The 13847-nt window shown below is 50.4% G+C and overlaps 1 protein-coding gene across 4 annotated transcripts; it reads right to left on the bottom strand.

The window, feature by feature from the left end:
• Window positions 1-4786: 4786 nt before the first annotated feature.
• SERPINF2 (serpin family F member 2) lies at window positions 4787-11218 on the bottom strand (the record flags this gene model as incomplete). 4 transcript variants are annotated; one of them, XM_081270247.1, is made up of 9 exons in its annotated part: window positions 4787-5222; window positions 5894-6098; window positions 8811-8953; window positions 9351-9554; window positions 9671-9814; window positions 10306-10507; window positions 10786-10848; window positions 10968-11006; window positions 11156-11218. In XM_081270247.1, the coding sequence occupies 9 exons, from the start codon at window positions 11216-11218 to the stop codon at window positions 4810-4812; spliced, it is 1476 nt and encodes a 491-aa protein (XP_081126373.1). In that variant the 3' UTR covers window positions 4787-4809. The 4 variants fall into 4 exon arrangements, with proteins under 4 accessions (XP_081126373.1, XP_081126374.1, XP_081126372.1 ...); XM_081270248.1 differs by having other exon boundaries at window positions 10786-10833; window positions 10953-11006; XM_081270246.1 differs by having other exon boundaries at window positions 10947-11006.
• Window positions 11219-13847: the final 2629 nt, after the last annotated feature.

Genomic DNA, 13847 nt, shown 5'->3' on the forward strand with positions numbered 1-13847 from the left:
TGAAATCCATACTCCATGCCCCTCCATTCTCTTCCACCTCGAGATACCTCATCTTTTCTGTTTCTTCTGCTGGCTTGATCCTGGGACCCTCTCTTCTCTATTAGCATCACCTCCCCTTAAGTGGCTTCCTATAGTTCCATGACTTTGGTGGGGTGTTAAGGATCAAACCCAGGACCTTGCATATGCTAAGGATGACCTCTATCCAGCCCCTATGATTTTACATGCTCTCAGCTATGCACTTCTATTTCTGATCCAAATATCCAATTGTCTACTTGACCCAGCAATCGCACTACTACCATGTCCACATGGATGCCAGGTAAGTACGATGAACCTATAACTGATCATTTAAACAGGGACACCTCTAAAAGCAAAAGGGGGTGCTAACTAATTATGTTAGAACCACAGGCATAACCCAAACTTTCCAAGCCAACTGGAATGTACAACCAATCACCCTGTGTTCCTGTGGTATTTCCACCATAACTTGTTCAAAATGGAACTCTCCAACCCACCCTATAATTGTCCCTCACTCTGTGTCCCATCACAGTAAAAGGGACTGTTACTAATCCATTTTCTCAAAACAAAAAAAAACGAGTGTGGGGGATGTAGCCCAGTGAGAACATGTGTCAGGCTCTGGGTTCCATCCCCAGGACCACAGAATAAACAACAAATAAAAGGCCTAAGAATTTACTGGGTGTAGTGGAGCATGCCTGTAATTCCAGTGGTTCGGGAGGTTGAGGCAGTAGGATCGTGAGTTCAAAGCCAGCCTCAGCAATGGGGAGGCACTAAGCAACTCAGTGAGACCCTGTCTCTAATAAAATACAAAATAGGGCTGGGGATGTGACTTAGTGGGTCCAGTGCCCCTGAGTTCAATCCCTGGTACCCAATAACAACAAAAAAGACCTAGGAATTTATCGATGAGCCCCATATCCTTGAGTCTTCCTTCTCATTCTCTCATCTCCCACACCATCTATCCACAAGTCATCCTACTTCTTCTCCTTCTCCTTTTTCTTTTATTCAATATTGGGGATTGAACGCAGGGGTACTTTCCCAGTGAGCTACATCCCCAGGCCTTTTTTATTTTTTTGAGTCAGGGTTGCCTGGGCTGGTCTCAAATTTGTGATCCTCCTGCCTCAGCCTCCCAAGTAGCTGGGATTACAGCATGTGCCACCATGCCTGGCTCTACCCACAAATTCTATAACGTCCATCTGAAAAATACATTTCGATTCTGACTGCTTCCCCCATTTCCACAGCCAGCACCTGGGCCAAGGTACCTTCATCTCCTGCCTGTCTACCTGTCTTCCTATGCCTATCATTCCAGTCTGTTCCCCACATGGGAGCCAAAGGAGTCTTCCAGAACTCAACTCAGATCACGACACCCCGCAATTAAAAGGCTTCCACAGTGACAGAGTATTGCCATCCTCGAAAACACAGATGGATCTCAAAACCATGAGCTTGCACTAAAGAAGCCAGACACGAGAGAGCACAGACTGTGAGATTCCTTTATCTAAAGCCTGAAAGCAAGTGAAAACTCATCGCTGTCACCAGAGGACAGGAATGTGAAGTCTGTTTCTTGTTTGGGGTGCTGGTTGCACAGGGATATTTGATTCATGAAAATATTAATTAGGGGCTGGGAATGTCCTCAGTGGTAGAGCACTTGCCTAGCATGTGCAAGGCCCTGGGTTTTATTCCCCAGTAGTGCAGGAGAAAAAAAAATATATTAAGCTTATATATAGCTACAATTGTATACTTTTCATATTATATTTCAACTAAAAAAATTAAAGCGAAACACTCTTGCACAGCTTCCCTTTGTACTTGAGATAAAATGCAAATCCCTGGCTCTGGCCTGCAAGGACCCACATGATCTGACTCCATCCAGCTCTAGTTTCATCTTTTTATTTTTTCTCTGGCCTCTCACACTCTCATCACACTGTCCTTCCTCGTGTCTCTCCAATTATCCAAATCCTTTTGTGCCCCAGGGCCTTTGCCCCTGACTGTTGCCTTATCCTGAACACTAAATGATCAGGTCTCTCTAAATAGTCAGGTGGTTATAATATCCGTCTTGCTGCTCAGATGTCACCCTTGGAAAGGATTTTCCTATTTACCCATGTGAGTTTTCTTTTTCTTTTTTTCTTTTTGTACCAGGGAATCAAACCCCGGGGTATTCTACCACTGAGCCACATCCCCAGGCCTTTTTTCTTTTTTTTTTTTTTCTTTTTTTTTTTTTTTTTTTTGTATTCTGCTACCTTTCCTATCCCCTACTATCCCCCCTCCCCTCCCCTCCCATCTTCTCTCTCTACCCCATCTCCTGTAATTCATTTCTCTCCTTGTTTATTTTCCCATTCCCCTCACAACCTCTTATATGTAATTTTATATAGCAATGAGGGTCTCCCTTCATTTCCATGCAATTTCCCTTTTCTCTCCCTTTCCCTCCCATCTCATGTCTCTGTTTAATGTTAATCTTTTCTTCCTGCTAAATATTTATTTATGTTTTTAGTTATCGGCAGACACAACATCTTTGTTGGTATGTGGTGCTGAGGATCGAACCCAGGCCGCACGCATGCCAGACGAGCGTGCTACGGCTTGAGCCACATCCCCAGCCCTCCTTTTTTCTTTTTTATTTAGGGTCTTACTGAGTTGTTTAGGGCTTCTCTAAATTGCTGAAGCTGGCTTTGAACTTGTGATCCTCCTGCCTCAGCCTCCAGAGCCACTGGGATTATAGGCATGTGCCACCGCACTGCCATGTGAGTTTTCTTTAAAGCAGTTCTCATACTGTTTAATGGATCTTCTCTTTTTCTTCTTCCTGAGATGGAGTCTCACTAAGTTGCTGAGGCTGACCTCAAACTTGAGATCCTCCTGCCTCAGCCTCCCAAGTGGCTGGATTACAGGAATGTGCCACTGCATGGGGCTTTTTTACTGGATCTTGTTTTTGTTTTGTTTTGCTTTTTCTCTCAGTAGGAAGGCAACAAGGAACAGTCCCACCGTCTGATGAGCTGCTATGCCTCCTGTTCACTCTAGGCTTCATCGCTGAACTTTATCTTGAATTTTTACCTACTATCTAGACCACTCCACCACTTGGGCTTGGGCTCAGGGTAATGGAGATCCTATTTTCTTTATTATTGCTGCATTTGCAGAGACTGGCCACTTGGGAGGTGCTCAGTAAGGAGCTGCAGGACAGAGGATACCATTAAGTAGCAGACCAGCATCAGGGAGACTCAGTCAATGGCAGTGACCCTGGGCAGTGATGACTAGTGGCCTGGGCACTGGTAGCTGAAATGGAGAGGAGGAGAGCACTGAGAAAGACCAGAGGTAAAACTGAAGTTGGTTGATGGGTGAGTTAACCTTCCAGTGACTTCTTACCTCTCCTAAGACAAAAACCACATTTTCACCATGGCCCTGGAGCCCTAGCGATCCGTCCCAGCAACTCTCTGACACCATGCGCTTCTTTCTTTATCCACCTCCCCATGCTGCTAGCTCATAAGTGTGGAGAAGCCAGGTCTCTCTGACCTCCAGGCACTTTAGGACCCAAGGGGCTGCTGCCAAATGGACACCCTGCACTCACAGATGAAGGCCCAACAGGGAGGCGTGGCCACCCCCACAGGCCCCGCCCACTTAGACACCCGTGCTGCCCCCAGTTCCTGGACTCTCACAGAGGAAGTTGCAGCCCTGTGCCAAGGTACCCCCAACCTTGTTCCCCAAATCCTCAGGCATGATGGCCTCCAGCTGTCAGCCTGCCCCCGGCTGGCGGGCGCCAGCTCCTGGCAGAGGGGCTGATGTGTAATTAAAAGCCCCACAAACCCCCTAATTGCCAGTTCTTGCAAACCAGGAGGCCGGAGCTATTCTGAGCTGCCTTTGTTGCCGGCTGCCTGAGGCATGTGGAGAGGAAAAGGCTGAGAGCAGAGCCAGGCTGGCATGGAGGTGGCCCTGGAGAGGACTGGCATTTGGCCAGAGACCAAACGTGGCACAGAGAGGGCTCACTGCAGTCTGCTCTGTGGCCGCCTCCCTGCCTCCCCTCTGCCCCCACTTGCTCTCGGCCCTACGGCCCTACTCAGAACAGTGACATCCAAACAGCCCAGCCCATTCATTCTTTATTCAGGTGGCATAAAAATCACTACAAAAACTTTACAAAATTGCCTGAGAGAGCTAATGAGACCCTTCCCTGCCTCAGCCCCTGAGCTCCCGGCTGAGGAGGAAGACAGGAGAGAGGAAGGAAGGGGAATCCTGGCAGTGTTGGCATCTCTAAGGATGAGGGTGTGTGGACAGGAGACCGGGAGTGGGCAGGACATCTGGGGTAGGCTGGAGGCTGGTAGGCCTTTAGCAGGTTACATCAGAGGTAATGTCAACCTTGACCTATGGATACAAGAAGGATACAAGGAACCCAGGGCAATGCTCTGCCTTCTGAGCCACCACCAGGGCCTCTCGTCTCCCCAGCCAGAGAGTTCAGGGATAAGGCCAAAGACAGCCCTCCCTCCAGTGTCCCAACTGATTTAGGGACTAACCTAGTTTGCTTCCTGACAAAACCGGATCCACCACTGTCCTACTACCCTAGCCCTCAGAAGGACAACTTCTGAGCTTCTTTGGAAGAAATGAAGAGGGATCCAGCCCAACATTCCCTAATGCCTGCCGGCTTCCGGCCCCAGCCCATTCCCCAGACTCCCCAGGAAGAGCTGGGAGAGAATGGCTCCTCCCCTTTCCCAGAAGGCCCACCCAGTCCGCCCCCCCCCCCCACATCCTACAAAGCTGGTTGGAAAGAGTCACACAAGTTGAGAGGCTGGTCCGGGTGGGGACTCAGGATGCTGGTGACCAGGGCCCTCACTTGGGGCTGTTAAACTCAGAGTAATCCTCCTCGGAGGGTGGCATGAGTTTCAAGTCAGGGCCAAAGGGCTTATCTCTGTGGAGGAAAGCTTTCTGGTCCTGGAAGGAGTCCCTGTTGTCAGGGGAATCCTGCTGCTCCTGGAGCTCAGGCTGTGCGCCAGGGTTGGGGTTCCTCACACTGCCCACAAAGAGGGGCAGGCCTGTGGTGTCCTCGAGGATGAAGAAGAGGAAGGGGCGGTTCACGCTGAAGGAGGAGAGGGACATGCGAGACATGGCCGTGCTGGTGGCTGCAGCTGCCTCCACACCAGCCTCACTGAGCTCCAGCGTGGACTGATGCTGCACACTGGATACCACCAGCCTCTCGTCTGAGATCCCACGCAGGTCTGGGGACTGGAACAGCTCCTGCAGGCCTGTTCAGGGCAGCGGACAGCTGGTCAGGACCACCCTCTCTCCCCCAGGCTGCCTGGGCCTGTCTAGCACCTTGGCCAGGGAACACCTTGAATCCACAGATTGCTACTTAACTCCTGTTTAACCTTCAAGTCTTAGCTTAAATATCACTTCCTCTAGGAAGTCTTCCCTGATCCCCAGCCCCAAAATCTAGAGTGGGTACCTGCTCAGTATTCCCCTGGGTGAAAAAGCTCAGTATTCCCTGGAGAAAAGCCCTGTGTCTTTATCACTTATGATGGACTATAAACTCCTGAATCCCTGGGTGCCCGCCCCATTAGACTGAGCATTCTTTATAGTGTGGGTTCTCAGTGCCTAGCACAGTGCCTGGAATCTAGAAGTTGCTTAGCAAATGGCTGATAGGTAGATGTACCCCAGCTTCTCCAACCCCTTCCAGGAGAGTCAGCAAGGCTCACATGCTGCCCTGGGCTCTCTATTAGGAGTCTTTGCAGTGCTCTGTCTTGGGCAGCACTGTAGCTCCTCATACCCTGGGTTGCCCCAGCTCACCCCAGGACAGAAGGACAAAGGACTCATATAATACACTCTCACCCTCCCCCAACCTCTAGAAAACGTCAGGATTCAGAGCCAGCTCTGAGTCAGTCTTCTCCTTGCCCAGCCCCAAGCCAAGCCTCCTTACCCAGCTGGCTGAGTGTGGTCACCAAGTCCAGGTGGTGTTTCAGATGCAGTTTAGGCAGCCGCACCTTGGTGGGCCTCTCCCGCAGCAAGGGCTGGTGCAGAGTGTCCCAGCTCAGGTTGGCCAGTATCTGGGACACGTTCCACTCAAAGTGGGTAGGCACCATCACCACAAAGCTCATGTTGTTCTTAAAAGGGAAATGAGCCACCTACAAAGAGGAAGGAGAGACCATGAGGATCAGAAAGCATCCAAACCTACCTGGAGTCTGGTCCAGAATGTACTTTTTGAGACAGACAGACTGGTGTTCAAGTCTATCCTGATCAAGCCTTTAGCTCCTCACCTGGTGAGGTGGAGCAACATCTCCTGCCCCGCTGCAAGCTGACATGAGACGGGACAAGATAATGCTTTTATTCTAGCAGTGTCTGGACTCAGGCTGCGCTCAATAAATAAAGGCTATCTCGGGCTGGGGATGTGGCTCAAGCGGCAGCGCGCTCGCCTCGAATGCGTGCGGCCCGGGTTCGATTCTCAGCACCACATACCAACAAAGATGTTGTGTCCGCCGAGAACTAAAAAATAAATATTAAGAAAAAAAAATTCTCTCTCTCTCTTTCTCTCTCTCCCTCTCACTCTCTCTTAAAAAAAAAAAATAAATAAATAAATAAATAAAGGCTATCTCACTGGGTGCAGTGGCCCATGACTAATTCCAGTGACTTGGGAGGCTGAAGCAAGAGGATCACAAGTTTAAGGCTGGCCTTAGCAAGTTAGCGAGGCCCTAACTTAGTAAGAAACTGTCCAAAGACTTTTTTTAAATTAAAAAAGGGCTGGGGATGCTGTAGCTCAATGGTAAAGCTCTTCTGGTGTTAACCCTAGTACTAGAAATAAATAATGTCTCTCTCTTCATCTTGTACATCTAGCCATGTGAATGGGCTAAAGAACCACCTGTCTTTGCTTCTGATATTCTCCATGTGAGGGGGTCACTGTTTTTATTTTTCTTTTCATTTTTTGGTACCAGGGATTGAACTCAGGGGCACTGGACCCACTGAGCCACATCCCCAGCCCTTTTTTGTATTTTATTGAGAGATAGGGTCTCACTGAGTTGCTTAGCACTTCACCATTGCTGAGACTGGCTTTGAAATCCTCCTGCTTCAGCCTCCCGAGCTGCTGGGATTACAAGCGTGTGCCACCATGCCCAGCTGGGTCACTGGTTTTCAAACTAACCTAGAATTCTGTGCAGGAGTCACTGCAAAGGGTAGTCCCCTCCCCTCTCCCTCTCACTTCATGCAGTGATTTTGTCAGCTGTGTATATACACTGAGTTTCAGGGTGAGAGTTCCTGCAGCTAAGGCACTAGGCTCAAGGCGCTTTTGCAGCTGAAACTCCTTGGGTTCTAGCAGAGCACTAGGTCTGGTTTCCTGGGCCTGAGAAAGAGGAAGGTTAAAGAGGATGGGGAAATGGAGATGAAGAATGAAGGAAGAGAAGGCTTTCTTTCAGGATGAAATGGAGAGAAGCCATCCTAGGCAAGTGCTCTACTACTGAGCTATACTCCTAGACCTTTTCAAAATTTGATTTTGAGACAGAATCTTACTACATTGCTCAGTCTGGCCTCAAACTTGCCATCCTCTTGCCTCAGCCTCCCAAATTGCTGGGATTACAGACAAACACCAATATGCCCGACTTGGATCCTTCTATTTTTTAAAAATTTTATTTATTTATTTTTATATTATAATTCTTAATATACCATTATACCATAATTTATTACATCCATTTTTAAAATTTATTTATTTTTAAATTTTGAGACAGAGTCTTGCTAAGCTCTTTTTTTAAATATTTTTTTTTAGTTATAGGTGGACACACAATATCTTTATTTCATTTTTTTTTTTTTTAATGTGGTGCTGAGGATTGAACCCAGAGCCTCACACATGCTAGGTGAGTGCTCTATCACTAAGCCATAACCCCAGCCCATCTTGCTAAGTTCTTGAAGGCCTCACTAAGTTGCCCAGGCTGACTTTGAATTTGTGATCTTCCTGTCTCAGTCTCCCAAATTTCTGGGATCACAGGCCTAAGCCATGGTGCCTGGTTTAGATCCTTCCTTCTAAGCAGCACTGTGTGAGAGAGCCGGTGGAATTTCCAAGGCTTGGGGGTTACTAAGGCACTGAGTAGCTACCTGGCTGCTGGGATTGTCCCTCTGCTGCCCCACAAACTTCAGGTCCTTGGAATAAACCCATATCACCAAAAGGCATCTAGATCTCAAGTCAGTGCCTCCTCTTGAAATAATTTTCCCTGACCATATCACTACAGATCTCCCTTCCTTCCTTCCTTTCTTTTTCCTTTATAGGACTTAACTCTATCCAAAATGATTGTGTGCCAGGTGCAGTGGCACACGCCTGCAATCCCAGTGACTGAGGCAGGACGATTGAGAGTTCAAAGCCAGCCTTAGCAATGCAGTGAGAGCCTCAGCAACTCAGTGAGACCCTGTCTCTAAATAAAATTTTCAAAAGCTGGGCATGTGACTCAGTGGTTAAGCGCCCCTGAGTTCAATATCTGGTACCCCCCGCCCCGCAAAAAAAAAATTAAAATTAATATAAATTAAAATAAAAACAATTGATGGTGTTGATTTATATTTGCTCATGCACTGTGTATCTTCCCTCCTAAGAGTAGGACCCTGATCTCCACTAAAACCCACTGTGTGTAGAACAGTATCACACACAGCAAATGCTCAGTATAATTTCATTGACTTAATAAACTTCAAAGATCCTGCAGCCTCAGTTCTCCTGGGTGGAGTCACAGTGCTGCCTTTCAGAGCCTCCTGCCTCAGGGTTAAGACTGCAAGGAAAGCGGGGCATCCCCTTCACCCCTGTAACTACTCCACAGCCTGCCTCCCCCCTTCCCTGCCTCCCAACACCCAGGCCCAGCAAGGGTGACCTGTATCTCAGGCTGCTCCAGCAAGAACCAGCGCAGGGGGTAGGAATGGGCTTGCATCATGTCCACTGGCACCGTAAACTGTTCGTCCAAGTGGAAGGAGTCTCTCTGGGTGAGGCTTGGGTCAAACTTGGTCCTCCAAAAACCTGCAGCCAGGCAGAGGGCAGAGGCCATGTAGCCTAGGACCAGGCTCTTGCCTATCCTCCCTAGAACCCAGTCAAGGGTCAAGAAGTAGAGGCCAAGACCCCAGGGGGTGCTGTTAATTTGAGTTTTCTTCCCACATTTCTAAATCTGGGCTTGTATTCCCCTCCCCCCGCAATGCTCCCAGGAACCCCCCTGGGTCTTTCTGGCTCCCCGTTTTCTCCCAAGATACTCTATCTTCAAACGCCTCATCCCAGTTCCTGAGCCCCTTCCCTACTACACCCAGAGAGCCCCTTGCCTCATGGCCCAGCCTGAGGTGGAAAAGAGACCCTCAGAAGAAAGCCTACACAACCCCACTCAGCCTGTAGGGCAAGGGGAGAGCTTCTAGGCAGAGAAGTGTACCCTGAAAGTGGATGGCATTGAGGAGAAGCAATACGGTATTATCTGAGAGCTCTGAGAGGAAATTCTCAATCTTTCCCTCTGTGGCCTCCTTCACCCATTGGTTGATGTTCGCCAGGTCATCCTCCTGCCTTCCCACCAGGTTCACGGGCTTTGCACGGAAGAGCTGTTCTGATTGCTCCAGGAAATGCTCTTTGATGGGAAATCCTAAACACAAAGGGCCACACAAGCTGTTCCCAGGGGCCTCCATAGCCACCAATATTCCAGCTGATCACGTGAGGCCAAATCCATCTCCCTCACCATTCTCCCATGCAGGGCACTACCTTTCTGCAGGTACATTCTGGCAGCCAACCGAAAGGTCCCAGGGCCCAAGTTCTGACAGAGGTGGCTCAGCAGATGGGGGAGACAGGATCCTGAGTCTGCATGCAGTACCTGTTGTAAGCTCTGCAGTGTTTGATTCTGAGCACCTGGAGGAGACCATGTGGGCTGAGGCCCTGGTGGGGGCTTCTTTTCCACCCCCACTTCCCATTCCAGCCCTCTCAGATACCCACGATGAGTACGCCCACAAAGCACATGCTTTCTCCCTGTATCCACTGACTGACAGAACTCCTGAAGGCTACTTTCATCCATGCTGCTCACAGACTGGCCTCATCTTGCTCAAGTTACCTTTCCTCTCTGGACCTCAGTTTCCCACAAGGAGACCCTCGAGTCCAGTGGGAGATATCATAGCTATCAAACTCTTGCACAAAAATCACTAGAGAAACTTGTAAATAAACACATTCTCAGGCCCAATCCCTGGGAATCTGATTCACAGAGACTGGTGAGGGCCCAGGAATCTGCATTTTTACCAAATGTCCATGTGACCCTGATGAAGGAGCCATCCACTGATAACCTCTGGAGTAGTGAGTTCCTACTGGCCTCTCAGTTCTGCTGGTCTGGATAGGTGCTGCCACAGTACCTAGTGCCAGGTGAGACAGAGCCAGGGCCACACTCAAGGGCGACAGGATGAGGTTGGGGCTGGTGGAACTTTGGGCCACCAGGGAGAACAAGTCAGCGGTGAAAGATATTATGGCCTGAGCCAGCCTGCGAGTCTCCTCTGGAGTTGGGGCACCTTTGCAGTCTCCTGGGGACCTCTTCATGGCAGTTGGGCCACCAGGCTCCTACAAGGACAGATTGTGGGCAGTGAGGTCAGAAGCGTCAGCTCCAGGTACTACATTGAATGTCTCCTTCATAGACCCTATGCCTGATTGTGGCAGGGCCTTGTCCCGCCCTTGGGGTAGTGGGAGGCCACCTGAGGGTCCTTCCTACCCGATCCCTTCTGGCCTCTGAACCCCTGAGGTTCAGCCTCACGGCCACGCCTCCCAGTTTCCTCACCCCTGCTGATTGGCCCTTCTCCCTCTGGCCCTGCCCACTCTTCCCCAGCCCCACCTGGTTGTACCTGGTTGCCCAATTTGAGGAGGGCAAGCGGGGACAGCTTCTCCTGGGCCTGCCCGATAATTGACTGCAGAAGGAGGAAGCAGATGGAGAGCGATCCTCTCTACAGGTCCCACACCCTGCCCAAGCCACAGGCGGGACCCCTCAGGTCCTCCCTTCTCTCACATGCACCTCATCGCCCATTACTTGCTGGTCCAAGGGCTCCATGGCGCTCACAGGAGAGAACTGTTGAGAAAAGGGTGAGGCGAGGTAGGGGAGCCCCCTTGAGCCAAGCCCTCCCTGGACCCAAACCCCTTCAGCCCCACGGCTTTCCCCCACCAGCCACTTCTTCAACTTGACTGACCAGCCCCACCCAGAACTCAGCCCAACCTCACCACGGAGCAGGGGCCTTGCAGGCAAGACAAGCTGAGCACCAGGAGCCCTCGGAGCAGTGTCATGTTCCTGTGTCAGGGACAGGAAGGCTTAGTTTCCACCTCAAGCTCCCACACCAGGTGGTGGAATCCTACCCACACATACCCTGACTCAGCCAAGCTACAGAACCAGGATGCACACTAAAAACACATCAGCAGTGGTTCTCAATCTGAAGGATGGGATTCCCTCCAACTGTTTTCGCCTTTATCATTTCTAGGTCTTCCCATTTCCATTCACTAAGGACATTTTGATTCATGGGGAGTTGTTAAAGAGTTCTCATTCTTCTAGGGCTTGCATTGTTCATCAGACATGGGTTTGCATCTAGGCTCTGCCTCTTGGCTGGAGGCCTCAGGTACCTGCCTTGTCTTGGAAAATGGTGGCAGAAGTCCCCGCCTCCTCCCATGTGGATTGTGAGAACCAAAAAAGACAGTCTTTATAAATGCTGAGTACAAGGCCTGGCCCTCTGTGGAAGAAAGCTGTCAGGCTAGCTCCAGGGCCACTACGGTGGAAGCCTGTCCTGAGCCTCTCGGAAGGGCTCCCACACCAGAGAGCCTACCCAGCCTGCTGTCTGTTTGGTCAGTCTTTCTCAGGTTGGTTGGGTATTGCCAACAATAGTGGACAGGACCGTGAAGCCCTGAGGCTCAGCAGGTGTGGTGGGGTGGACAGAGGACTGCCTCCTTGACCCAGCAGCAGAGCCCAATGAATGACTGGTCCAGCCACCTTTGGACTTACGGGAATCACAAGCCTCGCCCCCTGCTCTGTTCCACGCCAGTTCAGGAAAATCAGGCTGATAGGTGGGAATGGGCATGTCTTTTTTTTTGCGGGGGATGGGGAGTAACCATGGATTGAACTCAGGGGCACTCGACCACTGGGCCACATTCCCAGCCCTATTTTGTATTTTATTTAGAGACAGGGTCTCACTGAATTGCTTAGCGCCTTGCTTTTGCTGAGACTGGCTTTGAACTCGCTATTCTCCTGTCTCAGCCTCCCAAGCCGCTGGGATTACAGGCATGTGCCACCACGCCCAGTAGCATGTCTTGATTTAGGGGAGGATAAATCAGCCCCAGCCTTGGCCTAAGAGATGGTCTCACATCCCCCATCTCTATCCCTCCCCTATCTCAGGGCCAATCCTTCTAGAGGATCCTTCTATCATTCCTGAGCCCACCCCCATCACATACAAGGGCCCTTGACCAGCCTGGTCTACAACCTGGGCATTTGACTCTTCCTAGCAAGAAAGACCTTATCTCTCAAGTCCCAGAGGGACTTCTTCTGGAACCCCCACCTTGACTCCTCATTACCCCAGGAGGCTGCAAAACTACAGGCTTCCTGAATAAATTCAGCCCAGACCCCTCAGCCAAGTAAGCAGCTCCCCCCCTCCACTCCTGCCCCAGGGGCAGGCTGAGCCACCCCTCCACCCTACCTCGACAGGTTCCTTGCTGCTGCACACGATGTTCCTCTGGCCCAACTCGGTGCTCCCCACGCTCTGGCGGGCTCCACCAGCCCAGCCTAGCCCTCCCCTCCCACCAGGACCTTTGCTCTTAGCCAACCCCTGTTCAGATAGCTTTCTCTTCTGGTAAATATTGACCTGAACATCCGGTTAAACATTGATATGAGTGCCAGAAGCCCCTTTTCTACAGGGGTATCTAGTCTTGAAACAGTTACCCAAAGCCTCTGTGGATTTGGATCCACCTGAGCCTGGAGAAAGGACATTCAGAAGGAGACAGTTGAGGACGCTGGATCTGGTCAGCCAAGACCAGGTCCGATCCAGGACACACAGGGGTCTCGCACTATGTCAGACCTCCCAGTGGAGATTATCCCTGTTCAGTCCAGCTCAGAGAGGCTATGTGCCCTGCCCAAGGACACAGAGCTGGATCCAGAGTCCCCTCCTCCCCCCACAGCTGCCTCCCCATCTCAAGGGGAGGGAAGGTGAGGCTGCACAAGCCTATGCAGAGACCCACCCCCATCCCTTACAAACCCCAGATCCTGGCTGGCTGCGTTCAGCGTGAGCCAGAAGTCAGGGCATGGAGAGAGGAGAGAGAGGGTTGCAGTCTCCACAAGTGTCCTACCTCATGAGGAACAAGACTTGCTTACTCTTCCTAAGAATGAGGGTTTGGAAAACTGATTTGAGGCTGCACAAACCAGAAGCCCTGCACCCTCTGCCACCCAAAGAGCAATAACAATCAGGCTGCTTTCCCACCTTCCTGCCCTGTTCTTCATCTCCTAGACCCAGCTGCTGAGTTTCAATTGTCCCCACCCTGCCACCACCATTAAGACAAGTCATAAGTTTGGTTTGGTGGTGTGCGACTATAACTCCAACTACTTGGGAGGTCAACCAGGAGCATCCCTTGAGGCAAGCTTGGGAAACATGGTGATACCTTGTCTCAAAAAAAGAGACCCAGACGGGGTGGCGCAAGCTTGTAATCCCAGTGGCTTAGGAGGCTTGCAAGTTCAGACAGCCCTAGCAATTTAGTGAGGCCCTAAGCAATTTAGTGAGACCCTGTCTCAAAATAAAAATAAAATAGGCTGATGATGTGGCTCAGTGGTTAAGCACCTCTGGGATCAATCCCTGGTACCAAAAGGAAGGAAGGAAGGAAGGAAGGAAGGGAAGAAAGGAAAAGAAAATAAAAAGACAAAGCTCACTCTACTCCATGGCTG

This window comes from Spermophilus citellus, assembly GCF_964194105.1.
Source record: "Spermophilus citellus genome assembly, chromosome: 17".
Classification (NCBI taxonomy): domain Eukaryota; kingdom Metazoa; phylum Chordata; class Mammalia; order Rodentia; family Sciuridae; genus Spermophilus; species Spermophilus citellus.